Below are 27,425 nucleotides of genomic sequence, written 5' to 3' on the forward strand. Positions count from 1 at the left end.
GCCTTGTGGAAAAGCGATCACCGGGTTGTCTATGGAACTTGTCTGGGTGTGTTTTATTAAGTATCCGGTTCTAGTTGTCATAAGGTCAAGGTACAACTCCGGGTCGTCCTTTTACCGAGGGACACGGCTATTCGAATAGATAAACTTCCCTGCAGGGGTGCACCACATAACCCAACACGCTCGATCCCCTTTGGCCGGACACACTTTACTGGGTCATGCCCGGCCTCAAAAGATCAACACGTCGCAGCCCCACCTGGGCACAACAGAGAGGTCAGCACGTCGGTCTAAATCCTATGCGCGCAGGGGTCTGGGCCCATCGCCCATTGCACACATGCACGTTGCGAGGGCGGCTGAAAGCAGACCTAGCCTCCCTAATACAAGAGCAGGCATTCCAGTCCAATCCGGTGCGTGCCGCTCTGTCGCTGACGTCAAGAAGGCTTCGGCTGATACCACGACATCGAGGGCCCATAAATGTTCCCGCGTAGTTGGTTAGTGCGTATAGGCCAGTGGCTAAACTCAGATCAAATACCAAGATCTCGTTAAGCGTGTTATTAAGAAGTAACCGCTGACGCCGACTAGGGCCAGGCCCACCTCTCGCCTAGGTGGTCTCAATCTGCCCTGTCGCTCCGCCACATAGTAACAGTCGGGGGTCGTCGGAAACCCAAGCCCACCTCTACCGGGATGGAGCCACCTGTCCTTTCAGCCCCCACCTCGGAATCACTTGCGGGTACTCAACGAGTCAACCCGACTTTAGTCACCATCTGTATAGTATGTATATATGTATAGTATATACCCGTGATCACCTCCCAAGTGATCACGGCCCGATAGTATAGCAAGGCAGACTGACAAGAATGTAGGGCCAATGATGATAAACTAGCATCCTATACTAAGCATTTAGGATTGCGGGTAAGGTATCAATGACTGTACTATGCTGCAGAATAGGAGTAACCGAATAGTAACATGCTACACTACTCTAATGCAAGCAGTATAGAGAAGAATAGGCGATATCTAGTGATCAAGGGGGGGGCTTGCCTGGTTGCTCTGGCCAGAAGGAGGGGTTGTCAACTCCATAGTCGAACTGGGCAGCAGCAGCGTCGGTCTCCTAGTCTACCGGAGAGAAAAGGGGGAAGAAACAGTAAACACAATGCAAACATAAGCATGACGATGCATGACATGACAATGAGCGGTGTTAGGTGTGCCCTAACACGGTAGTAGGTGATACCGGCGTAAGGGGGAAACATCCGGGAAAGTATCCCCGGTGTTTTGCGTTTTTGGACAGGTGAACCAGAGGTGAAATGTTGCAGGTTCGCTATGCTAGGGATGTGTGGCGGACGAACGGGCTGCGTATCAGGATTCGTCTCGTCGTTCTGAGCAACTTTCATGTACAAAGTTTTTCCATCCGAGCTATGATTTATTTTATATTAATTTTAAAAGATTCAATCATTTTAGAATTTATTTAATTATTTAATTCTAACATTATCCAAAACTGTGTTTGCTGACGTCATCATGAAGTCAGCATGACGTCAGCAGTCAACAGAGGTGTTGACTGGTCAAACTAGCTCTGTGCGTTCGGTTTATTCGATTTACATGGTTCGGTTTATACGGTTTTTCGGTATGTACGGTATTAATACTTCGGTAAATACGGTATGAAATTAAAATACCATTCGGTTTCGGTATATACCAAATTATTTCGGTATGGTTTCGGTATATACCATAAAAACCAAAGTTGACGCGAATTTGAAAATGACGTAATAATAATTTGCAAATTTATGACTCAAAACACATTCTATTTTACACAAATAGTATATGACTATATATATAAGTATATATGCATGCATTGATTCATCTGTTGTTGATGGTTATGGACGTGCTTAGCATTTTAAAAAGAGAAACATGACAATGTTACAAGAAAAATGTTGGTGCTTAGTAGTGAATTTGACTCATGTACAAGAAAAATGACAACTTATACGGTTGTTCATCTCAAGAATATAAATTTATTTTTTACTTGGGTTTATTCGCTTAACCATTTGATTTTTCGGTATATACCATAAAAACCAAAGTTCAAATCGGTATGAAAAGTTCATACCATACCGAAACCAGAAACCATAAAAACAAAAAAATCGGTTCGGTTCGGTTTATTTTCGGTATGATTTTTCGGTTCGGTTTTAAAATGCACAGAGTGAGGTCAAACTGACGTGTGGGTCCCGCATGTCATAGGTTGTTTACTAATTAACTGTAGTAGTTTAATTAATAGGTTAATTAAGTTTAACTAAACCAGATTAATTAAGTTAATTAATTCTCTCATTAATTAATTAATTAATAATTTTATTTTTATTATACTTTTTTATTTCTTAATTCTTTTTTTAAAACATTCTAGGGGACGGCCCCACATGTCATTGGGCCAAGGGGGCCATAGCGGGTTCGGGCGAATGGGTGTACAGGTGCGGGTGCTCGCATCTGAGGCCACGAGAGGCGACGGCGAGCATGCCCGAGGCCTCGATGGCCGGCGACGGCGGAAGCAGCGCCGGGCGCGGGGAGCTGCGAGGCACCGGCGGCCACAACAGGGCAGCCGCAGGGAGCAGCGGGCAGGGCGGCGCGCAGGCGATGGCGGGGTGAGGCCAGCATGGGGAGGAGGCCGTGGCCCCGGGGCGGTAGAGGGCGCGAGACGATGGGCACGGCCTGTCGGTGCCGCGCGTGTCCAGGGCGTGGCCCGCCCGCGGTGAGCGCGGGCTGGAGCGCGCGAGGCGCGGCGACGGTCGCGGGGCGAGGGAGTGCGAGGAGAGGGGGCGGGAGCCCGGGGCCTCACCGGGGTTCGCAGGGTCAAGGGCAGCGGGCTCGACGGAGGTCAGGGACGACGGGGCGGTGGCGACATCGGGCGGTTCGGCGAGGAGGAGGACGGGGACGACAGGCGACGGGGTGGCAGTCCGGCAGGGAGGCGGCACGGGGGTGCGGCGCACAGCGGAGAGGACGGTGAGGCATCCAGCAAGGAGGAGTGGTCGAGGCGGTGCGGTGCGGTCGATCCGGGCGGTGGGGTTGTCGGGGGCGACAGGGTCGGGCGAGCTGCGTGGGGCGCCGAGCACAATTTCCCCGATCCAGATTGGATCGGGAAGGGGGGAGCGACGTGGGAGAGTGGGGGAGGAAGTGGGGTGACCGGGTGCGAGTGGGGGATAGTTAGGATTTGGGGTATGGGGGTTAGGCCATATAGGCCAGTGGGTAGCGAGTGGGTCGGCCGGCTTAGTGGCCTGGATGGCCAGTTGGGCCATTCAGCTCAGGGAGAGGGGGGTCTTTTCTTCTTTCTTTTTAATTTTGTTTTATTTGAAGTTTCTCTTATTTTTAGTTTTACAAAATTACCACTAGTGCCTAAATTTGTATTTATCAACAAACTACTGTAAGATTAATTCTTAACCCATAATAAAATAGTTTTAGCATTTTATAAATTCGATAGGCATTTATTTAATTGTTTTCACTACTGTTTTAATCATTTTAGAGCCTTTAAACATTTTATCAAAGTTTGATTTCTCCACCATAATTACTTACGATTTATTTGACACAATCCGAACATTTTAGTTTTGATATTTGAAAATTTTACTGTTTGCCTATATTTTAAATTTTAATTTGAAACATTTTTGAAGTAACTCGAGTTTATCAACAGTAACCGAGGTGACGTGGCACCATTAGCAGAGGTTTACTGTAGCTTGATTATCTGGGCATCACATCAAGGCTTCTGGAATCTTTCTTGTATGTGTCATGGGGTACCCAATGTGGCCCCGGATGGAACCGACTTAGGGGTCCTCGGCCAAGCGCCGGCAGACGACATGGTGAGAGGCCCCCTAGTCAGGACACTATCACATAGTGGATCTCGGTCGTGCCGGCGGGAGGGCGCCATTTTTATTTGTCGTTTGGTCTGCTCGGAAAGACGAGGCGGCGACGACTTCTTGAAGATGGTATGAGCTTCATCCTACGTAGCTCCATCCCGGCGGCCAGCGGTGCTTCTGTTGGAAATATGCCCTAGAGGCAATAATAAAATGGTTATTATTATATTTCCTTGTTCATGATAATTATCTATTGTTCATGCTATAATTGTATTAACTGGAAACCGTAATACATATGTGAATACATAGACCACAACATGTCCCTAGTGAGCCTCTAGTTGACTAGCTCGTTGATCAATAGATGGTTATGGTTTCCTGACCATGGACATTGGATGTCATTGATAACGGGATCACATCATTAGGAGAATGATGTGATGGACAAGACCCAATCCTAAGCATAGCACAAGATCGTGTAGTTCATTTGCTAAAAGCTTTTCTAATGTCAAGTATCATTTCCTTAGACCATGAGATTGTGCAACTCCCGAATACCGTAGGAATGCTTTGGGTGTGCCAAACGTCACAATGTAACTGGGTGGCTATAAAGGTGCACTACAGGTACCTCTGAAAGTGTCTGTTGGGTTGGCACGAATCGAGACTGGGATTTGTCACTCCGTATGACGGAGAGGTATCTCTGGGCCCACTCGGTAATGCATCATCATAATGAGCTCAATGTGACTAAGTAGTTAGCCACGGGATCATGCATTACGGAACGAGTAAAGTGACTTGCCGGTAATGAGATTGAACGAGGTATTGGGATACCGACGATCGAATCTCGGGCGAGTAACGTACCGATTGACAAAGGGAATTGTATACGGGATTGCTTGACTTCTTGACATCGTGGTTCATCCGATGAGATCATCGTGGAACATGTGGGAGCCAACATGGGTATCCAGATCCCGTTGTTGGTTATTGGCCAGAGAGTTGTCTCGGTCATGTCTGCATGATTCCCGAACCTGTAGGGTCTACACACTTAAGGTTCGATGACGCTAGGGTTATAAAGGAAGTTTGTATGTGGTTACCGAATGTTGTTCGGAGTCCCGGATGAGATCTCGGACATCACGAGGAGTTTCGGAATGGTCCGAGGGTAAAGATTTATATATGGGAAGTCTAGTTTCAGTCGCTGGAAAAGTTCGGGGGTTATCGGTATTGTACCGGGACCAACGAAAGGTGTCTGGAGGTCCACCAGGTGGGGCCACCTGCCCCGGGGGGCTTGATGGGCTGAATATGGGAGGGAACCAGCCCCTAGTGGGCTGGTGTGTCCCTCCCCAAGGGCCCAAGGCGGCTAGGGTTGAAAACCCTAGGGGAAGGGGGTGCCTCCACCTTGCTTGGGGGGCAAGCCTCCCCTCCTGGCCGCCGCCCCTCCCCTATCGATGGGATCTGGAGGGGGGCGGCCCCCTCTCCCCTTCCCCTATATATAGTGGGGGTTTTGGGGCTGCCAAGAACATGAGTTTCCCTCTCTCCTGGCATAGCCCTACCCCTCTCCCTCCTCGTCTCTCGCAGTGCTTGGCGAAGCCCTGCTGGAGTACCACGCTCCTCCATCACCACCACGCCGTTATGTTGTTGCTGGACGAAGTCTTCCCCAACCTCTCCCTCTCTCCTTGCTGGATCAAGGCACGGGAGACGTCACCGGGCTGCACGTGTGTTAAACGCGGAGGCATCGTTCTTCGGTGCTTAGATCGGATTCGGCCGTGATCTGAATCGCTTCGTGAACGACTCCACCGACCTCGTTCTTGTAACGCTTCCGCATAGCGATCTTCAAGGGTATGAAGATGCACTCCCCTCTCTCTCGTTGCTAGTATCTCCATAGATTGATCTTGGTGATGCGTAGAAAATTTTGAATTTCTGCTACGTTCCCCAACAGTGGCATCATGAGCTAGGTCTATGCGTAGTTTCTATGCACGAGTAGAACACAAGTTGTTGTGGGCGTCGATTTTGTCAATTTACTTGCCACTACTAGTCTTATCTTGATTCAGCGACATCATGGGATGAAGCGGCCCGGACCGACCTTACACGTACGCTTACGTGAGACAGGTTCCACCGACTGACATGCACTAGTTGCATAAGGTGGCTAGCGGGTGTTTGTCTCTCCCACTTTAGTCGGATCGGATTCGATGAAAAGGGTCCTTATGAAGGGTAAATAGCAATTGGCATATCACGTTGTGGTTTTGGCATAGGTAAGAAACGTTCTTGCTAGAAACCCGTAGCAGCCACGTAAAAAACTTGCAACAACAATTAGAGGACGTCTAACTTGTTTTTGCAGCATATGTCGTGTGATGTGATATGGCCAAGAAGTATGTGATGAATGTAATATATGTGATGTATGAGATTGATCATATTCTTGTAATAGGAATCACGACTTGCATGTCGATGAGTATGACAACTGGCAGGAGCCATAGGAGTTGTCTTTATTTATTGTATGACCTGCGTGTCACTGAATAACGCCATGTAATTACTTTACTTCATTGCTAAACTATTAGCCATAGTAGTAGAAGTAATAGTTGGCGAGACAACTTCATGGAGACACGATGATGGAGATCATGGTGTCATGCCGGTGACGATGATGATCATGGAGCCCCGAAGATGGAGATCAAAAGGAGCAAAATAATATTGGCCATATCATGTCACTATTTGATTGCATGTGATGTTTATCATGTTTATGCATCTTATTTGCTTAGAACGATGGTAGTAAATAAGATGATCCCTCATAATAATTTCAAGAAAGTGTTTCCCCTAACTGTGCACCATTGCGAAAGTTCGTTGTTTTGAAGCACCACGTGATGATCGGGTGTGATAGATTCTAACGTTCACATACAACGGGTGTAAGCCAGATTTACACGCGCGAAACACTTAGGTTGACTTGACGAGCCTAGCATGTACAGACATGGCCTCGGAACACAAGAGGCCGAAAGGTCGAACATGAGTCGTATAGTGGATACGCTCAACATGAAGATGTTCACCGATGATGAGTAGTTCGTCTCACGTGATGATCGGACACGGCCTAGTTGACTCGGATCATGTATCACTTAGATGACTAGAGGGATGTCTATCTGAGTGGGAGTTCATAAGATGAACTTAATTATCCTAAACATAGTCAAAAGGTTTTTTGCAAATTATGTCGTAGCTCGCGCTTTAGTTCTACTGTTTTTAGATATGTTCCTAGAGAAAATTTAGTTGAAGGTTGATAGTAGCAATTATGCGGACTGGGTCCGTAAACTGAGAATTGTCCTCATTGCTGCGTAGAAGGCTTATATCCTTAATGCACCGCTTGGTGTGCTGAACCTCGAACATCGTCTGTGGATGTTGTGAACATCTGACATACACGTTTTGATAACTACGTGATAGTTCAGCAATGTTAAACGGTTTAGAATTGAGGCACCGAAGACAATTTCGAAACGTCATGGAACATATGAGATGTTTCGAGGGCTGAAATTGGGATTTCAGGCTCCTGCCCATGTCAAGAGGTATAAGACCTCCGACGAGTTTCTTAGCCTGCAAACTAAGGGAGAAAAGCTCAATCGCTGAGCTTGTGCTTGGATTGTCTGAGTACAAAAATCACTTGAATTGAGTGGGAGTTAATCTTCCAGATGAGATAGTGATGTTTCTCCAAAGTCATTGCCACCAAGCTACTAGAGCTTTGTGATGAACTATAACCTATCAGGGATAGATATGATGATCCTTGAAATATTCGCAATGTTTGACACCGCGAAAGTAGAAATCAAGAAGGAGCATCAATTGTTGATGGTTAGTGAAACCACTAGTTTCAAGAAGGGCAAGGGCAAGAAGGGATACTTCATGAAATGGCAAATCAGTTGCTGCTCTAGTGAAGAAACCCAAGGTTGAACCCAAACCCGAGACTAAGTGCTTCTGTAATGACGGGAACAGTCACTGAAGTAGAAATACCCTAGATACTTGGTAGATGAGAAGGCTGGCAAGGTCGACAGAAGTATATTGGATATACATTATATTGATGTGTACTTTACTAGTACTCCTAGTAGCACCATGGTAATTGATACCAGTTCAGTTGCTAAGTGTTCGTAACTCGAAATAAAAGGCTACGGAATAAACGGAGACTAGCTAAAGGTGAGATGATGATATGGTTTGGAAGTGTTTCCAAGATTGATGTGATCAAGCATCGCATACTCCCTCTACCATCGAGATTGGTGTTAAACCTAAATAATTGTTATTTGGTGTTTGCGTTGAGCATAGACATGATTGGATTATGTTTATCGCAATACGGTTATTCATTTAAGGAGAATAATGGTTACTCTGTTTATTTGAATAATACCTTCAGTGGTCTTGCACCTAAAATGAATGGTTTATTGAATCTCGATCGTAGTGATACACATGTTCATGCCAAAAGATATAAGATAGTAATGATATAGTGCCACCTACTTGTGGCACCGCCATTTGAGTCATATTGGTATAAAACGCATGAATAAGCTCCATGTTGATGGATCTTTGGACTCACTCATTTTTGAAAAGATTGAGACATGTGAACCATGTCTACTGGTATATACGCATGAAGAAACTCCATGCAGATGAACCGTTTGGACTCACTTGATTTTGAATCACTTGATACATGCAAATCATACCACATGGACAAGATGACTGAAAGCCTCGTTTTCAGTAAAATGGAACAAGAAAGCAACTTGTTGGAAGTAATACATTTTGATGTATGCAGTCCAATGAGTGTTGAGGCACGCAGTGGATATCGTTATGTTCTTACTTCACAGATGATTTGAGTAGATACTGAGTATATTTACTTGATGAAACACAAGTCTGAATTATTGAATGGTTCAAGTAATTTCAGAGTGAATTTGAAGATCGTCGTGACAAGAGGATAAAATGTCTATGATATGATCATAGAGATGAATATCTGAGTTGCGAGTTTGGTACACAATTAAGACATTGTGGAAATTGTTTCACAACTAACACCGCCTGGAACACCATAGTGTGATGGTGTGTCCGAACATCATAGCTACACCCTATTGGATATGGTGCATACCATGATGTCTCTTATCAAATTACCACTATCATTTATGGGTTAGGCATTAGAGACAACCGCATTCACTTCAAATAGGGAACCACGTAATTCCGTTGAGATGACAGCGTATGAACTATGGTTGAGAGAAACCTAAGCTGTCATTTCTTAAAAGTTTGGGGCTGCGAAGCTTATGTGGAAAAGTTTTAGCCTGATAAGCTCAAACCCAAAGCGGATAAATGCATCTTCATAGGACACCCAAAACAGTTGGGTGTACCTCCTATTTCAGATCCAGAAGCAAAAGCGATTGTTTCTAGAAACAGGTCCTTTCTTGAGGAAAAGTTTCTCTCAAAAGAATTGAGTGGGAGGATGGTGGAGACTTGATGAGGTTATTGAACCGTCACTTCAACTAGTGTGTAGCAGGGAACAGGAAGTTGTTCCTGTGGCGCCTACACCAATTGAAGTGGTAACTTATGATAGTGATCATGAAACTTCAGATCAAGTCACTACCAAACCTCGTAGGTCGATAAGGATGCGTACTACTTCAGAGTGGTACGTACTCCTGTCTTGGAGGTCATGTTTCTAGACAACAATGAACCTACGAGTTATGTAGAAGTGATGGTGGGCCCGGATTCCGACGAATGGCTCGAGGCCATAAAATCCGAGAGAGGATCCATGTATGAAAACAAAGTATAGACTTTGGAAGAACTACTCGATGGTCGTAAGGCTTTTGAGTACAAATGGATTTTAAAAGGAGGACATACAATGATGGTAAGTGTCACCATTAAGAAAGCTCGACTTGTCGCTAAGATGTTTTCCGACAAGTTCAATGAGTTGACTATGATGAGAGTTTCTCACTCGTAGCGATGCTAAGAGTCTGTTGGAATTATGTTAGTAGTTGATGCATTATTTATGAAATCTTGCAGATAGGATGTCAAAATATTGTTTCCTTGATGATTTTCTTGAGGAAAGGTTGTATGTGATACAACCAGAAGGTTTTGTCAATCCTGAAAGATGCTAACAAGTATGCAAAGCTCCAGTAATCCTTCTAAGGACTGGAGTAAGCATCTCGGAGATGGAATATACGCTTTGATGAGATGATCAAAGATTTTGGGTTTATACAAAGTTTATGAGAAACTTGTATTTCCAAAGAAGTGAGTGGGAGCACTATAGAATTTCTGATGAGTATATGTTGTTGACATATTGTTGATCGGAAATGATGTAGAATTTCTGGAAAGCATATAGGGTTGTTTGAAAGGTGTTTTTCAATGGAAAACCTGGATTAAGCTACTTGAACGTTGAGCATCAAGATCTATAAGGATAGATAAAAAACGCTTAATAGTACTTTCAAATGAATACATACCGTGACAAGATTTTGAAGGAGTTCAAACAAATCAGCAAAGAAGGAGTTCTTAGCTGTGTTATAAGGTGTGAGCAATGAGTAAGACTCAAGATCTGACCACGACAGAAGAGAGAGAAAGGACGAAGGTCGTCCCCTATGCTTTAGATGTAGGCTCTATAGTATGTTGTGCTGTGTACCGCACCCAAAGTGTGCCTTGCCATGAAGTCAATCAAGGGGTACAAGAGCGATCCAGGAATGGATCACATGATAGCGGTCAAACTTATCCTTAGTAACTAGTGGACTAAGGAATTTTCTCAATTATGGAGGTGGTAAAAGATTTCATCGTAAAGGGTTACGTTGGTGCAAACTTTGACACTAATCCGGATCACTCTGAGTAGTAAACCGGATTCGTATAGTAGAGCAGTTATTTGGAATAGTTCCAAATAGTGCGTGGTAGCTGCATCTAGGAGATGACATAGGGATTTGTTAAGCACACGCGGATCTGAAAGATTCAGACCCGTTGACTAATAACCTCTCTCACAAGCGAGATATGATCAAACCCAATGGGTGTTGAATTCATTGCAATCACATAGTGATGTGAACTAGATTATTGACTCTAGTGCAAGTGGGATATTGTTGGAAATATGCCCTAGAGGCAATAATAAAATGGTTATTATTATATTTCCTTGTTCATGACAATTGTCTATTGTTCATGCTATAATTGTATTAACTGGAAACCGTAATACATGTGTGAATACATAGACCACAACATGTCCCTAGTGAGCCTCTAGTTGACTAGCTCGTTGATCAATAGATGGTTATGGTTTCCTGACCATGGACATTGGATGTCATTGATAACGGGATCACATCATTAGGAGAATGATGTGATGGAAAAGACCCAATCCTAAGCATAGCACAAGATCATGTATTTCGTTTGCTAAAAGCTTTTCTAATGTCAAGTATCGTTTCCTTAGACCATGAGATTGTGCAACTCCCGGATACCGTAGGAATGCTTTGGGTATGCCAAACGTCACAACGTAACTGGGTGGCTATAAAGGTGCACTACAGGTACCTCCGAAAGTGTCTGTTGGATTGGCACGAATCGAGACTGGGATTTGTCACTCCGTATGACGGAGAGGTATCTCTGGGCCCACTTGGTAATGCATCATCATAATGAGCTCAATGTGACTAAGTAGTTAGCCATGGTATCATGCATTACGGAACGAGTAAAGTGACTTGCCGGTAACGAGATTGAACAAGGTATTGGGATACCGACGATCGAATCTCGGGCGAGTAATGTACTAATTGACAAAGGGAATTGTATACGGGATTGCTTGAATCCTTGACATCATGGTTCATCCGATGAGATCATCGTGGAACATGTGGGAGCCAACATGGGTATCCAGATCCCGTTGTTGGTTATTGGCCAGAGAGCTATCTCGGTCATGTCTGCATGATTCCCGAACCCGTAGGGTCTACCCACTTAAGGTTCGATGACGCTAGGGTTATAAAGGAAGTTTGTATGTGGTTACCGAACGTTGTTCGGAGTCCTGGATGAGATCCCGGACGTCACGAGGAGTTCTGTAATGGTCCGGGGGTAAAGGTTTATATATGGGAAGTCCAGTTTCAATCGCCGGAAAAGTTCGGGGGTTATCGGTATTGTACCGGGACCACCGAAAGGTGTCCGGAGGTCCACCGGGTGGGGCCACCTGCCCCGAGGGGCTTGATGGGCTGAATATGGGAGGGAACCAGCCCCTAGTGGGCTGGTGCGCCCCTCCCCAAGGGCCCAAGGCGCCTAGGGTTGAAAACCCTAGGGGAAGGGGGCGCCTCCACCTTGCTTGGGGGGAAAGCCTCCCCTCCTGGCCGCCTCCCCTCCCCTCTAGATGGGATCTAGAGGGGGCCGGCCCCCTCTCCCCTTCCCCTATATATAGTGGGGGTTTTGGGGCTGCCAAGAACATGAGTTTCCCTCTCTCCTGGCGCAGCCCTACCCCTCTCCCTCCTCGTCTCTCGCAGTGCTTGGCGAAGCCCTGCTGGAGTACCACGCTCCTCCATCACCACCACGCCGTTGTGCTGTTGCTGGATGGAGTCTTCCCCAACCTCTCCCTCTCTCCTTGCTGGATCAAGGCACGGGAGATGTCACCGGGCTGCACGTGTGTTGAACGCGGAGGCACCGTTCTTCGGTGCTTAGATCGGATTCGGCCGCGATCTAAATCGCTTCGTGAACGACTCCACCGACCGCGTTCTTGTAACGCTTCCGCATCGCGATCTTCAAGGGTATGAAGATGCACTCCCCTCTCTCTCGTTGCTAGTATCTCCATAGATTGATCTTGGTGATGCGTAGAAAATTTTGAATTTCTGCTACATTCCCCAACAGCTTTTAGCGTCGTCGAAGAGCTTGTGGAGGTGTGTCTCCGTCAGATCTCATGGGATTTAGTCGGGGTCTGTCTTCGGTGGATCAGCTTGGATCCAGTCTTTGTTCATTTGTGTTCGTGTATCTACAGGTTGGATACTTTCGATTTACACCTTTCTTCATTGGTTGTGGTCCGGTCTTCGTTCATTCGTTCATTCGTTTGTGTTGTGTTTCTACAGGTTAGATACTTTCGGTCTACACTTTTCTTCATCGATTGTGATTGTTGTTCTGGTGCGCTAGTCCTGTAGGGTGTTAGCATGATGACTTTTGACTGTGAACTACAACAAGTTTTGTTCGGTGCTAGTGAGGAAGGCGCAATCACATCAACATGTCTTTGGCTCGTTCCAATGCTTGTGGTCATCGGTAGGTGGTTTACAAATTTAAATGTAATTTTTACTTCTGGTGTATTTTGAACTACCTTGATTGATAGTTTATAAATAAGTTTTTTTTTTGAAAGGCAAAGCAATATTCATCGGAAATTGTGCCATCCATAAGTAAGGTCCTCTTTGATTTGTAGGTTTTCAAAATGCAGGAACAGGAAAAATGTAGGAATAGAGTGTCATGTCCTCTTATATCCTATGGGATTTGGAGAAGTGTTTGATAGCACAGGAAAAACAAAGGAATTCTACAAAGAAGTTTGAGTGGATGAAAAGTTTCTTCAAAATGTAGTAAAAATGAATCCTATAGAAAAAGTCCTAAGGATTCCAATCCTACAAATCAAACGACCATCACAGGAAAAAATACTAAGGATCCAAATCTTGTAAAAATCCTATGAAATTCATTTGTATCAAAGGAACCCTAAGGCTAGCCATAGTGGAGGTAACTTAGGTAGTAACTTAACACATCCCAAGACAATTTTGCTTATGTGACAAGTATTTAATGAGGAAAGAGGTGCTTGTGCTAAAATAATATGTTATTGTAGCATAGCGATTCCCGAGGCAAAATGAGTCTATGAGCTAATAAATGAAGCAATCTATGACACTACTACTATGTTACTTTGCACTATATGGTGGTAAGAGCATCTCCAGCCGCGTTCCCAGAACGGCCTCCCCAGGCAATTTTTTTGCACCGGCGGCGAAAAAACGGCCTAGTCACGCCCCCAGGAGCCCGTTTTTCGCCAGCTTGGGCCGAAATCAGCGCCGGCGGACCCAGGCCGAACCCGACGCGCCGGGGGGCGCCCGGGGGCGCCGGGGCAAGTGTTTTGGCGTGAAACAGCCGCGGGCCTGCCGAGTCAGCGAGACAGCCGCTTCGTCGACCTCATCGCCTTGGTTCCCACGGGAATCAATGCAAAGGCTGTCGCGCTGCCGCGCCGGTCAGCCTCCATTGATGCCTCACGGGCGGCGCAGTGAAGACGCCGCCGACGCGCGTCCCGCCCGCATACGCCACGTGTCCTCCCGCATGCGCCCCCCCGGCCACCCTGCTTCGGCTATAAAAGGCGCCCCTCCCCGCCGGTGAGCGCCACAGCCTCCCCCTTTACCTCCAGTGAAAGCCTTTTCATCGCCGGCGAGCTCTCCCACCACTCTCTTGCCCGCCGATGAGCGAAACCATGGCGGAGAGATACCCAGGCGACAACGCAACGGCGAACGGCTTCGGCCGCCGACACCTCCAGGAGCCGGAGGCACGCCTTCTATACGAGGTCAAGTACCCGGCGCTCCCCGACATGCGCGTGCCTGGTTCGTGGAGACTGAGCGCTGCTACGTCTTGAGCTTGCGTTGGTTTTCCTTGAAGAGGAAAGGGTGATGCAGCAATAGTAGCATAAGTATTTCCCTCAGTTTTTGAGAACCAAGGTATCAATCCAGTAGGAGGCTCCTTAGAAGTCCCACGCACCTACATAAACAAACAAGAACTCGCAACCAACGCAATAAAAGGGGTTGTCAATCCCTTCACGGCCACTTGCGAAAGTGAGATTTGATAGAGATAATATGATAAGATAAATATATTTTTGGTATTTTATGATATAGATTGGAAAAGTAAAGATGCAAATAAAAGTAGATTGAAAGCTTATATGATAAAAGATAGACCCGGGGGACATAAGTTTCACTAGTGGCTTCTCTCAAGATAGCATAAGTATTACGGTGGGTGAACAAATTACTGTCGAGCAATTGATAGAAAAGCGAATAATTATGAGATTATCTAGGCATGATCATGTATATAGGCATCACGTCCGTGACAAATAGACCGACTCCTGCCTGCATCTACTACTATTACTCCACACATCGACCGCTATCCAGCATGCATCTAGAGTATTAAGTTCATAAAGAACAGAGTAACACATTAAGAAAGATGACATGATGTAGAGGGATAAACTCATGCAATATGATATAAACCCCATCTTTTTATCCTCGATGGCAACAATACAATACGTGCCTTGCTGCCCCTGTTGTCACTGGGAAAGGACACCCAAGATTGAACCCAAAGCTAAGCGCTTCTCCTATTGCAAGAAAGATCAATCTAGTAGGCCAAACCAAACTGATAATTCGAAGAGACTTGCAAAGATAACTTAATCACACATAAAAGAATTCAGAGGAGATTCAAATATTTCTCATAGATAAACTTGATCATAAACCCACAATTCATCGGATCTTGACAAACACACCGCAAAAAGAGTTACATCGAATAGATCTCCAAGAAGATCAAGGAGAACTTTGTATTGAGATTCAAAGAGAGAGAAGAAGCCATCTAGCTAATAACTATGGACCCGAAGGTCTGTGGTAAACTACTCACAACTCATCGGAGAGGCCTTGGAGATGATGTAGAGGCCCTCTATGATCGATTCCCCCTCCGGCGGAGCGCCGGCGAAGGCTCCAAGATGGGATATCGCAGATACAGAAGGTTACAGCGGTGGAAATAGTTTTTCGTGGTCGCTTCTGATGTTTTCGGGGTACATGGGTATATATAGGAGGAAGAAGTAGGTCGGTGGACGCCCGAAGGGCCCACGAGGGTGGGGACGTGCCCAGCCCTAGGGGGCGCACGGGGCACCCTCGTGGCCGCCTCCTTTGTTTCTTGACTTCCACTTCAAGTCCTCTGGATCATGTTTGTTCCAAAAAGATCGCTCCCGAAGGTTTCATTCCGTTTGGACTCTGTTTGATATTCCTTTTCTTCGAAACACTGAAATAGGCAAAAAAACAGCAATTCGGGCTGGGCCTCCGGTTAGTAGGTTAGTCCCAAAAATGATATAAAAGTGTAAAGTAAAGCTCATAAACATCCAAAACGGGTAATATAATAGCATGGAACAATAAAAAATTATAGATACGTTGGAGACGTATCAAGCATCCCCAAGCTTAATTCCTGCTTGTCCTCGAGTAGGTAAATGATAAAAACAGAATTTTTGATGTGGAATGCTACCTAGCATGATTCTCAACGTAATTTTCTTTATTGTGGCATGAATGTTCAGATCCAAATGATTCAAAATAAAAGTTCATATTGACATAAGAAATAATAGTACTTCAAGCATACTAATCAAAGCAATCATGTCTTCTCAAAATAACATGGCTAAAGAAAGTTCATCTCTACAAAATCATATAGTTAGGTCATGCTTCATTTCTGTCACACAAAAATGCTCCCATCTTGCACACCCCCGATGACAAGCCAAGCCATTGTTTCGTACTTAAATAATCTCAAACTTTTTCAACTTTCACGCAATACATGAGCGTGAGCCATGGATATAGCACTATGGGTGGAATAGAATATGATGAGGAAGATTGTGTGGAGAAGACAAAAAAGGAGAAAGTCTCACATTGACGAGGATAATCAATGGGCTATGGAGATGCCCATCAATTGATGTCAACATGAGGAGTAGGGATTGCCATGCAACGGATGCACTATAGCTATAAATGTATGAAAGCTCAACAAAAGAAACTAGTGGGTGTGCATCCAACTTGCTTGCTCACGAAGACCTAGGGCATTTTGAGAAAGCCCATCATAGGAATATACAAGCCAAGTTCTATAATGAAAAATTCCCACTAGTATATGAAAGTGACAACATAAAAGACTTTCTATATGAAGAACATGGTGCCACTTTGAAGCACAAGTGTGGAAAAAGATAGTAACATTGCCCCCTTTTATTTTATTTTATTTTCTTTCTTTTTTTCTTTTTTTTTCTTTTGGGCCTTTCCTTTTTTCTCTTTTCTTTTTTTTCTGTGACCTTTCTTTTTTTTATTTGGGGACAATGCTCTAATAATGATGATCATCACACTTCTATTTATTTACAACTCATGTACAACTCGAAATTAGAACAAGATATGATTCTATATGAATGCCTCCGGCGGTGTACCGGGATGGGCAATGAATCAAGAGTGACATGTATGAAAAATTATGCATGGTGGCTTTGCCACAAATACGATGTCAACTACATGATCATGCAAGGCAATATGACAATGATGATGTGTGTCATGATGATAAACGGAACGGTGAAAAGTTGCATGGCAATATATCTCGGAATGGCTATGGAAATGCCATAATAGGTAGGTATGGTGGCTGTTTTGAGGAAGATATAAGGAGGTTTATGTGTGATAGAGCGTATCATATCACGGGATTTGGATGCACCGGCGAAGTTTGCACCAACTCTCAAGGTGAGAAAAAGGGCGATGCACGGTACCGAAGAGGCTAGCAATGATGGAAGGGTGAGAGTGCGTATAATCCATGGACTCAACATTAGTCAAAAAGAACTCATATACTTATTGCAAAAATCTACTAGTCATCAAAAACCAAGCACTACGCGCATGCTCCTAGGGGGATAGATTGGTAGGAAAAGACCATCGTTCGTCCACGACCGCCACTCATAAGGATGCACAATCTAAGAACACCTCATGTTTTAAATTTGTTACACAACTTTTACCATATGTGCATGCTACGGGACTTGCCAACTTCAACACAAGCATTCTTTAAATTCATAATCACCCAACTAGCATGACTCTAATATCACTACCTCCATATCTCAAAACAATTATCAAGTATCAAATTGATCATAGCATCCAATTCACTTCCTATGATAGTTTTTATTATACCCAACTTGGATGCCCATCATTCTAGGACCAATTTTATAACCATAATAAATACCATGTTGTTCTAAAAGACTCTCAAAATAATATAAGTGAAGCATGAGAGATTTACAATTTCTACAAAATTAAGCCACCGCCGTGCTCTATAAGATATAAATGAAGCACTAGAGCAAAAACTATCTAGCTCAAAAGATATAAGTGAAGCACATAGAGTATTCTAATAAATTCCAATCAAGTGGGTTTCTCTCAGGAGGTGTGTACAGCAAGGATGACCGTGGTAAACTAAAAAGCAAAGACTAATATCATACAAGACGCTCCAAGCAAAACACATATCATGTGGCGAATAAAAATATAGCTCCAAGTAAAGTTACCGATAGACGAAGACGAAAGAGGCGATGCCTTCTGGGGCATCCCCAAGCTTAGGATTTTGGTTATCCTTGCATATCTTGGGGTGCCATGGGCATCCCCAAGCTTAGGCTCTTGCCACTCCTTATTCCATAGTCCATCAAATCTCTACCCAAAACTTGAAAACTTCATAACACAAAACTCAACAGGAAATCTCATAAGTTCCGTTAGTGCAAGAAAGAAAAACCACCACAAAAGGTACTGTAATGAACTCATTATTTATTTATATTGCTGTTAAACCTACTGTATTCCAACTTCTCTATGGTTCATACCCCTACATACTAGCCATAGATGCATCAAAATAAGCAAACAACACACGGAAAACAGAATGTGTCAAAAATAGAACAGCCTGTAGTAATCTATAACTCTCGAATATTTATGGAACTCTAAAATCCTACAAAAATACTAAGTCCTGGGAAATTTGTCTATTGATCTACAGAAAAAAGAATCAACGCAAAAGCATGTTTCTGTGAATTACTAAAATTATTTACGTGCATGCAAAGTTTTTGTTTTTCAGCAGAATCAAATTAACTATCACCATAGGTTATCCTATAGGTTCTACTTGGCACAAACACTAATTAAAACATGAAAACACATCTAAACAGAAGGTAGATGCAAAATTTATTACTAAACAGAAGCAAAAACAAAAAACAAAGATAAAATTGGGTTGCCTCCCAACTATCGCTATCGTTTAACGCCCCTAGCTAGGCATAAAAGCGAGGATAGATCTAAGTAGTGCCATCTTTGGCACTCAATTCATAAGTAGCTCGCATGATAGATTCATAAGGTAATTTAACTTTCTTTCTTGGAAAGTGCTCCATGCCTTTCCTTAATGGAAATTGGAATCTAATATTCCCTTCCTTCATATCAATAATCACACCAATCGTTCTAAGGAAAGGTCTACCAAGAATAATAGGACAAGAAAGATTGCAATCTATATCAAGAACTATAAAATCTACGGGAACCAAATTCCTATTTGCAACAATAAGAACATCATTTATCCTTCCCATAGGCTTTTTAATGGTGGAATCTGCAAGGTGCAAATTTAAAGAGCAATCATCAAGATCATGGAAACCTAGAATATCACATAAAGTTTTCGGAATTGTGGAAACACTAGCACCCAAATCACATAAATCATAACACTCATGATCTTTAATCTTAATCTTTATAGTAGGTTCCCATTCATCATTAAGTTTTCTAGGTATAGAAACTTCCAAATTAAGTTTTTCATCATAAGATTGCATCAAGGCATCAACAATATGTTTGGTAAAAGATTTATTTTGACTATAAGCATGGGGAGAATTCAACACGGATTGTAACAAGGAAATACAATCTACTAAAGAACAATTATCATAATTAAATTCCTTGAAATCCAAGATAGTGGGTTCAATGCCATTTAAAGTCTTGACCTCTCCAATCCCACTTTTACCAAATTTAGCATCAAGATCTAAGAACTCCGAATCATTGGGACGCCTTTTAACTAAAGTTGACTCATCTCCAGTCCCATCATTATTAAGATTCATATTGCAAAACAAAGATTTAATAGGGACACATCAATAACTTTTAGATCTTCGTCATTATTTTCATGGAAACTAGAAGGACACACCTTTACAAAGCAATCTTTCTTAGCACGCAATCTAGCGGTTCTTTCTTTGCATTCATCAATGGAAATTCTCATAGCTTTGAGAGACTCATTGATATCATGCTTAGGAGGAGTAGATCTAAGTTTCAAAGAATCAACTTCAAGCGAAAGTCTATCAATGTTCTTAGCCAAATCATCAACTTTAAGCAATTTTTCTTCAAGCAAAGCATTAAAATTCTTTTGAGAGATCATAAATTATTTAACGCTATTCTCAAAATCAGAGGGCATCTTATTAAAATTACCATAAGAATTATTGTAGGAATTTCCATAATTATTAGAGGAATTACTAGGGAACGGTCTAGCATTAAAATTTCCTCTATAAGCGTTGTTACCAAAATTATTCCTACCAACAAAATTCACATCCATAGATTCATTATTATTCTCAATCAAAGTAGACAAAGGCATATCATTGGGATCAATAGGAGCACTCTTAGTAGCAACAATTTCATAAGTTCATCCATCTTTCCACTCAAAACACTAATTTCTTCTATAGCATGCACCTTTTTACTAGTAGATCTTTCGGTGTGCCATTGAGAATAATTAGCCATAATATTATCGAGGAGTTTAATAGTTTCTCCTAAGGTGATTTCCATAAGCGTGCCTCCCGCGGCCGAATCTAAAAGATTTTTAGAAGCAAAATTCAAGCCGGCATAAAAAATTTGTATGATCATCCATAAATTTAAACCATGAGTAGGGCAATTGCGAATCATCAATTTCATTCTTTCCCAAGATTGGGCAACATGCTCATGATCAAGTTGTTTAAAATTCATAATATCGTTCCTAAGAGGGATGATCTTAGCGGGAGGAAAATACTTAGAGATAAAAGCATCTTTGCACTTATTCCATGAATCAATACTATTCTTAGGCAAAGACGAAAACCAAACTTTAGCACGATCTCTAAGTGAAAACGAAAATAACTTCAATTTAACAATATCATTATCCGTATCTTTCTTCTTTTGCATCTCACACAAATTAACAAAGTTGTTTAGATGGGTAGCGGCATCTTCACTAGGAAGGCCGGAGAATTGATCTTTCATAACAAGATTCAGCAAAGCAGCATCGATTTCACAAGACTCAACATCATTAAGAGGAGCAACCGGAGTACTAAGGAAATCATTATTATTGGTAATGGAAAAGTCACACAATTTGGTATTGTCTTGCGCCATCGCGACAAGCAATCCAACACACAAGCAAACAAAAAGGCAAGCAAAAGAGAGAGGAGATTGGGAAAGAGAGAGCGAATAAAACGGCAAGGGTGAAGTGGGGGAGAGAAAAACGAGAGGCAAATGGCAAATAAAGTAAATGCGAGGGAGATGAGTTTGTGATGGGTACTTGGTATGTCTTGACTCGAGCAAAGACCTCCCCGGCAACGGCGCCAGAAATCCTTCTTGCTACGTCTTGAGCTTGCGTTGGTTTTCCTTGAAGAGGAAAGGGTGATGCAATAATAGTAGCATAAGTATTTCCCTCAATTTTTGAGAACCAAGGTATCAATCCAGTAGGAGGCTCCTGAGAAGTCCCACGCACCTACATAAACAACAAGAACTCGCAAACAACGCAATAAAGGGGTTGTCAACCCTCCACTTGTGAAAGTGAGATCTGATAGAGATAATATGATAAGATAAATATATTTTTTGGTATTTTATGATATAGATTGAAAAAGTAAAGATGCAAATAAAAGTAGATTGAAAGCTTATATGATAAAAGATAGACCTGGCGGACATAGGTTTCACTAGTGGCTTCTCTCAAGATAGCATAAGTATTACGGTGGGTGAACAAATTACTGTCGAGCAATTGATAGAAAAATGAATAATTATGAGATTATCTAGGCATGATCATGTATATAGGCATCACGTCCGTGACAAGTAGACCGACTCCTGCCTGCATCTACTACTATTACTCCACACATCGACCGCTATCCAGCATGCATCTAGAGTATTAAGTTCATAAAGAACAGAATAATGCATTAAGAAAGATGGCATGATGTAGAGGGATAAACTCATGCAGTATGATATAAACCCCATCTTTTATCCTCGATGACAACAATACAATACATGCCTGGCTGCCCCTGCTGTCAGAGTAATGCATCTAGAGTATTAAGTTCATAAAGAATAGAGTAATGCATTAAGAAAGATGACATGATGTAGAGGGATAAACTCATGCAGTATGATATAAACCCCATCTTTTTATCCTCGATGACAACAATACAATACGTGCCTGGCTGCCCCTGCTGTCACTGGGAAAGGACACCGCAAGATTGAACCCAAAGCTAAGCACTTCTCCTATTGCAAGAAAGATCAATCTAGTAGGCCAAACCAAACTGATAATTCGAAGAGACTTGCAAAAATAACTTAATCACACATAAAAGAATGCAGAGGAGATTCAAATATTTCTCATAGATAAACTTGATCATAAACCCACAATTCATCGGATCTCGACAAACACACCAAAAAAAGAGTTACATCGAATAGATCTCCAAGAAGATCAAGGAGAACTTTGTATTGAGATTCAAAGAGAGAGAAGAAGCCATCTAGCTTATAACTATGGACCCAAAGGTCTGTGGTAAACTACTCACAACTCATCGAAGAGGCCTTGGAGATGATGTAGAGGCCCTCCATGATTGATTCCCGCTCCGGCGGAGCGCCGGCGAAGGCTCCAAGATGGGATCTCGCGGATACAGAAGGTTACGGCGGTGGAAATAGTTTTTCGTGGTCGCTTCTGATGTTTTCGGGGTACATGGGTATATATAGAAGGAAGAAGTAGGTCGGTGGACGCCCAAGGTGCCCACAAGGGTGGGGGCGCCCAGCCCTAGGGGGGGCGTGGGGCACCCTCGTGGCCGCCTCCTTTGTTTCTTGACTTCCACTCCAAGTCCTCTGAATCATGTTTGTTCCAAAAAGATCGCTCCCGAAGGTTTCATTCCGTTTGGACTCCGTTTGATATTCCTTTTTTTTTGAAACACTGAAATAGGCAAAAAAAACAACAATTCGAGTTGGGCCTCCGGTTAGTAGGTTAGTCCCAAAAATGATATAAAAGTGTAAAGTAAAGCTCGTAAACATCCAAAACGGGTAATATAATAGCATGGAACAATCAAAAATTATAGATACGTTGGAGACGTATCAAGCGCCGGCGGCGTCCCGGTCCCGCCGGTGCCCGAAGGGGCGGCACGGCGGGCGGAGATCGCCCACATCCGCTCCTCGTCGACGAAGGAGCAGCGGAACGAGCCGAGGTACGTGCCCGACAGCGAAACGCTGTGGACGCTGTACTTCCAGCGCCGCCGCGAGGAGCAGATCGCCTCCGTCAATGGCATCATCCCCCGCGGCCGCCTCAACTCCGAAGGACGGCGCGAGTGGTGGGGCATCCCCGGCCGCACACTCGACGCCGTCCTCGACCACATCGAGACCGGCAATGTGCCGCGGCTGGAGTACCCTACGCGACCCTCCTTCTCTCGCCGCCGCGGCAGTTCCTGGATGCCGCGGCGAATGGAGCCGGGGTCGTCCTCGTCGTCGGGCTCCGTCTTGCCGGCCCTCCGCCCCGTCAAGCCCGAGCCGGAGGAGACACCGCTCGGGCTCGCGCTCGCAACGGCGCCCTCGTCATCAATGAGCCCTTGCCTGCGACGGCACCGACGAGACGCTCCGTCCGCCTGGTCCGGCCGAACCCCGAGCCGGACATGCTCTCCATGAAGCCGGAGCACGCCGGCATGGTGACCCTCGACGACGAGTCCGCCCTCAAATGGGCGAGGGAGGATTACGTCCGCGAGCAGGTGCGCCGCCAGCGTCGGGCGTACCTGGAGACCCAGGCCCGTAGCCGCGCCGAGGAGCGTCGCCGCGTCGCCGAGTAGGCGGCGTTATCATCATCGACAACGACAACGAGGGCGAGGCCGGGCCGTCAAGCGCTGTCGGCGACCCCGGCGAGGGATGCAGCAGGGACGCCGCAGGTGAGGCGCGCGACGACGGCGGCGGCGGCGGCGGCGACTACACCCGCTTCTACATGCTTCTCGACATGTAGACGGCGGCGGCGGCGACGGTGGCGGCAGCGTCTAGGCTATTTAGTTAGTTTTGAAGTTAGTTCATGCATATTTTTAAGTTTTTGTATAAATTTCGACAAAAAATGGCTGAGTTCATGCAAAAATCACCAAGTTTGCAAAAAAATTGAAACGAACTTCGCCGAACCCGCGGCGACCGTGGGCACGTGACTGGGAGCGAACCGAACCCCAGGGAACGATCTAGCGCCGGTTCGCCCCTAGGCCGCTCTTTTTTGGCGCCCTGGCGGCGAACGGCTGGAGATGCTCTAATAACTTAGACTAGTGTCATATGCATGACACTAGTATAAGTAACATAGACCAGCCTAAGCCCGGACTAATGGACGCAAGGCCCTCCGCCGATCTCGAGACGACCGATTCACATCCAACGATTAGAGTTCGGCGAGAAGTACAAAAGCTGTTTGTTTTAAAAAAAACGAAGTACGTAAGTTAATGAGGAGCATGCGTGACGGAATTCAATACAAGTTCGGTTTATAACTCCTTTGCACAGAACGAACCGGCGAAACCGTGTGGCCTATAGAGTTGTGCACGCAATACAACTAGACCTCAAGGGGTACGGCATAAGATTCCCCACAGGAAAGGTCCTCTTAAATAGCCGCGACACGCCACCCACCACCAAACCCTACCCCGCGACTTCCCTCCGGTTGCTTCCGCCGAGCGACTTCCAATCCAGTCTCCCCTCGATTCCGCCGGCCCGATCGCCTCGATCAATCTCGTCCCAGGCTGCGCCCTTCCGTCGGTGAGCCCCTCCATCTTTTTTCCCCAAAAGATCCGGCCAAATTTCGGAGAATTTGGGGTTCATCGTCCGCTCGGTTTCTTGTCGTTTTATTAGCCTCGGTCGATTTGATCGGTAGATTGTTTCGATCGATCGCAGGTTGGAGATGGCCAAGACTTGCTTCAAGACCGAGCACCCCCTGGGTTTGCTCCTTCTCCCTTGCCCCTCACCCTGTTAGTTTCTTTCAATTTAGGCTCTGACATGGTTTTTCGTCTGATCGATAGTATAAGAGGGTGGTATTCCACTAGATTTATTTAAACTTGTCAGACGAGTTGTTCGACTGAAACTAGTTTAGCCTTTTTGTTACGTGACGTAATAATATGGTTATAGTTGATTTGCTTCCGTGCTCAGGCAACGTGCTAATATGTGTTATTCCGGGAATTATTTCTTGTCCCATATGCCGTTGTTACATTATTGAGGGCAGATGGTTGTCGGCGTGTTTCAGATTGATATTCCATTGAAGCACCATCTACACTAATATTAGTTCATATATATTACATCAAAAGGATTAAAATCAAGTAGACTTGGTTTATCAATTCAGTAGTCTCTGTTTTTCAGATTGAGTTGTATTCTTATTGAATGGTGCTGCAAAGATAACTTCGATGGTCTTAGATGATTTCGTTTGATATTAAATTGGTTTATCATCTTGCAATAGAGTTTACTTCTGAGACTATATCTTAATTCATATTCCTGAATGCCTTGCTTTCTGGATGCTTTTGTACAATTCTTGTTAGATCAGGTTCATAAGATTCTGTTTTACTAGTTAAGTAACCAGCAATTATGTGATCCTTTGGCGCCTTCTGTCTTATTGGTGTGATTGAATATATTATTTGGCTTCTCCTATGGATTGCCAAAAGTATTCCCCTGTTTTTGAGCGGACCTTAGGTTTAAGAAATATTTTACAAATGTTCTCAAGTATTTCTTTTGTTAATGATGTACTATCTTGAGTGTGTTCCGTTTTGCACTGGTTGATGCTTATGTTATATGCACAGTTACTGTCTCCACTATAAACTCTAATGAGAACATGTTCAAGCTTTAAATGTTCTTCCAGTGTCAAGTTATTTTCATCTTATGTGATTAAAATTACCCTTTTAGATGATTTTGTTTGATATTAAATTGGTTTATCATCCTGCAATAGAGTTTACTTCTGAGACTATCTTTATTCATATTCCTGAATGCCTTGCTTTCTGGATGCTTTTGTATAATTCTTGTTAGATCAGATTCATAAGATTCTGTTTTACTAGTTAGGTAACCAGCAATGTTGTGATCGTTTGGTGCCTTCTGTCTTACTGGTGCGATTGAATATATCGTTTGGCTTCTCCTATGGATTGCCAAAAGTATTCCCCCGTTTTTGAACAGACCTTAGGTTTAAGAGATATTTTACAAATGGTCTCAAGTATTTCTTTTGGTTCCGTTTTGCACTGCTTTAAATGTTCTTCCAGTGTCAAGTTATTTTCATCTCATGTGATTAAAATTACCTTTTTATAGAAAGGAGGCAAGCTGAATCTGCTAGGATCCGTGAGAAGTATGCTGACAGAATTCCGGTATATATATCTCTGGACTTACCTTCTACATGTGGTAGATTATCAACATTCATTTCTCCTAATTGAGTTCTGTGGTCATTTCAGGTGATCGTTGAGAAGGCTGATAAGTCTGATGTCCCGGAAATTGATAAGAAGAAGTAAGCTATTCTTCTTCATCACTCGTATTCTGATTGCAGATGAGCAGTTCTTTTCATTGCTTTCTGGGGTTGAGCTCTGCTCTCAGCTGCATCTAGAGACGCAATCTTTAACTTGCCAATATTTCATTTCCATTTGTCTTGTATGCCCATAACAATTTGTTATGTTTGGATGTGCTCTCTTCGATATAATTGTTGGCTATTTGTTCTATTGTTAATTTAATAACTTGGTCTTGAAATAATTTTCTTGTCTGCTGTTCATGTTTGGAATCTGTATTATTGATTTATTGTCTTGCTCTGTTTGCAGGTACCTTGTCCCTGCCGACCTCACTGTTGGCCAGTTTGTCTACGTGGTGCGGAAGAGGATCAAGCTGAGCCCAGAAAAGGCCATCTTCGTCTTTGTGAATAGCACCTTGCCACCGACTGGTAATGTTTATAAATAAACATATTAATAAATACTTTGTTATTGGTCATATGTTCTGCCCACAATCCTCATCTATCGATGTTCCTTTTTTGGCAGCTTCGTTGATGTCAGCGATCTATGAAGAAAACAAGGACGAGGACGGCTTCCTGTACATGACTTACAGTGGCGAGAACACTTTCGGCTCTGCCTAATCCATGTGCGCTGCCACTGTAAATAAATGAATGGATGTTCAGGTTGCGACGTCTGTGTACATACTATCACTAGTATGCTGGTGGATTGCTCTCATGGTTTAATGCTTTAAGTGTGGTATTTTATCATCTGAATGTTAGAACGGCCTGTAAAACTCTATCTATTACTGTACTATAAAGGGTCGAAGATTTATCAATTCTCGTCTGGTTTATGTTCCTCATGCTCTGGGATGATTTCAATCGCAAATTAGTGGCAGCAGAACCGTCTGGGTCTGTCCTTTTTGTTTGAGAACTGCCCTTTTAGGGCATCTCTAGCCAATCCCTAAAAACAGCCTCCCTGAGGATTACACTTACACCTGCTCGCCCGACCAGCCCCAGCTGCGTCCTCCGCCCCTCTTTCTGCCTCATGGCGTCGGTGACGTACCTGCCCACAGGCATGGACAGCATGATGTGCTCCTCGCGGAGTTGTGCCTCTTGCGCAGGGTGAGGCGCTGCTGCGATGGAAGCGGTTGCACAGGCGTATTGGAGACGTGGAAGGAGTCGGACGTGAGCCTGTCTTCGCTCCTACGGGCGCGAGGCCGAGCTGCGTGTGGCGCCGGGCAGATACAGAAAATTTTAGAGATTGCTAAGAAACCGTGGAGGCCCATAGTAAGTGTTTGATGAAGTGCAGGC

At 44.1% G+C, this 27,425-nt stretch overlaps 1 protein-coding gene across 2 annotated transcripts; it reads left to right on the plus strand.

Moving 5' to 3' along the window:
- The first annotated feature begins 24,266 nt into the window (after positions 1-24,266).
- LOC119363501 (autophagy-related protein 8A) lies at positions 24,267-26,965 on the plus strand. 2 transcript variants are annotated; one of them, XM_037628873.1, is made up of 6 exons: positions 24,267-24,427; positions 24,563-24,606; positions 25,952-26,007; positions 26,092-26,144; positions 26,449-26,567; positions 26,662-26,950. In XM_037628873.1, the coding sequence occupies exons 2-6, from the start codon at positions 24,570-24,572 to the stop codon at positions 26,754-26,756; spliced, it is 360 nt and encodes a 119-aa protein (XP_037484770.1). In that variant the 5' UTR covers positions 24,267-24,427; positions 24,563-24,569; the 3' UTR covers positions 26,757-26,950. The 2 variants fall into 2 exon arrangements, with proteins under 2 accessions (XP_037484770.1, XP_037484771.1); XM_037628874.1 differs by having other exon boundaries at positions 24,289-24,427; positions 24,543-24,606; positions 26,662-26,965.
- Positions 26,966-27,425: the final 460 nt, after the last annotated feature.

Source organism: Triticum dicoccoides, chromosome 2B (genome assembly GCF_002162155.2).
Source record: "Triticum dicoccoides isolate Atlit2015 ecotype Zavitan chromosome 2B, WEW_v2.0, whole genome shotgun sequence".
Taxonomy (NCBI): domain Eukaryota; kingdom Viridiplantae; phylum Streptophyta; class Magnoliopsida; order Poales; family Poaceae; genus Triticum; species Triticum dicoccoides.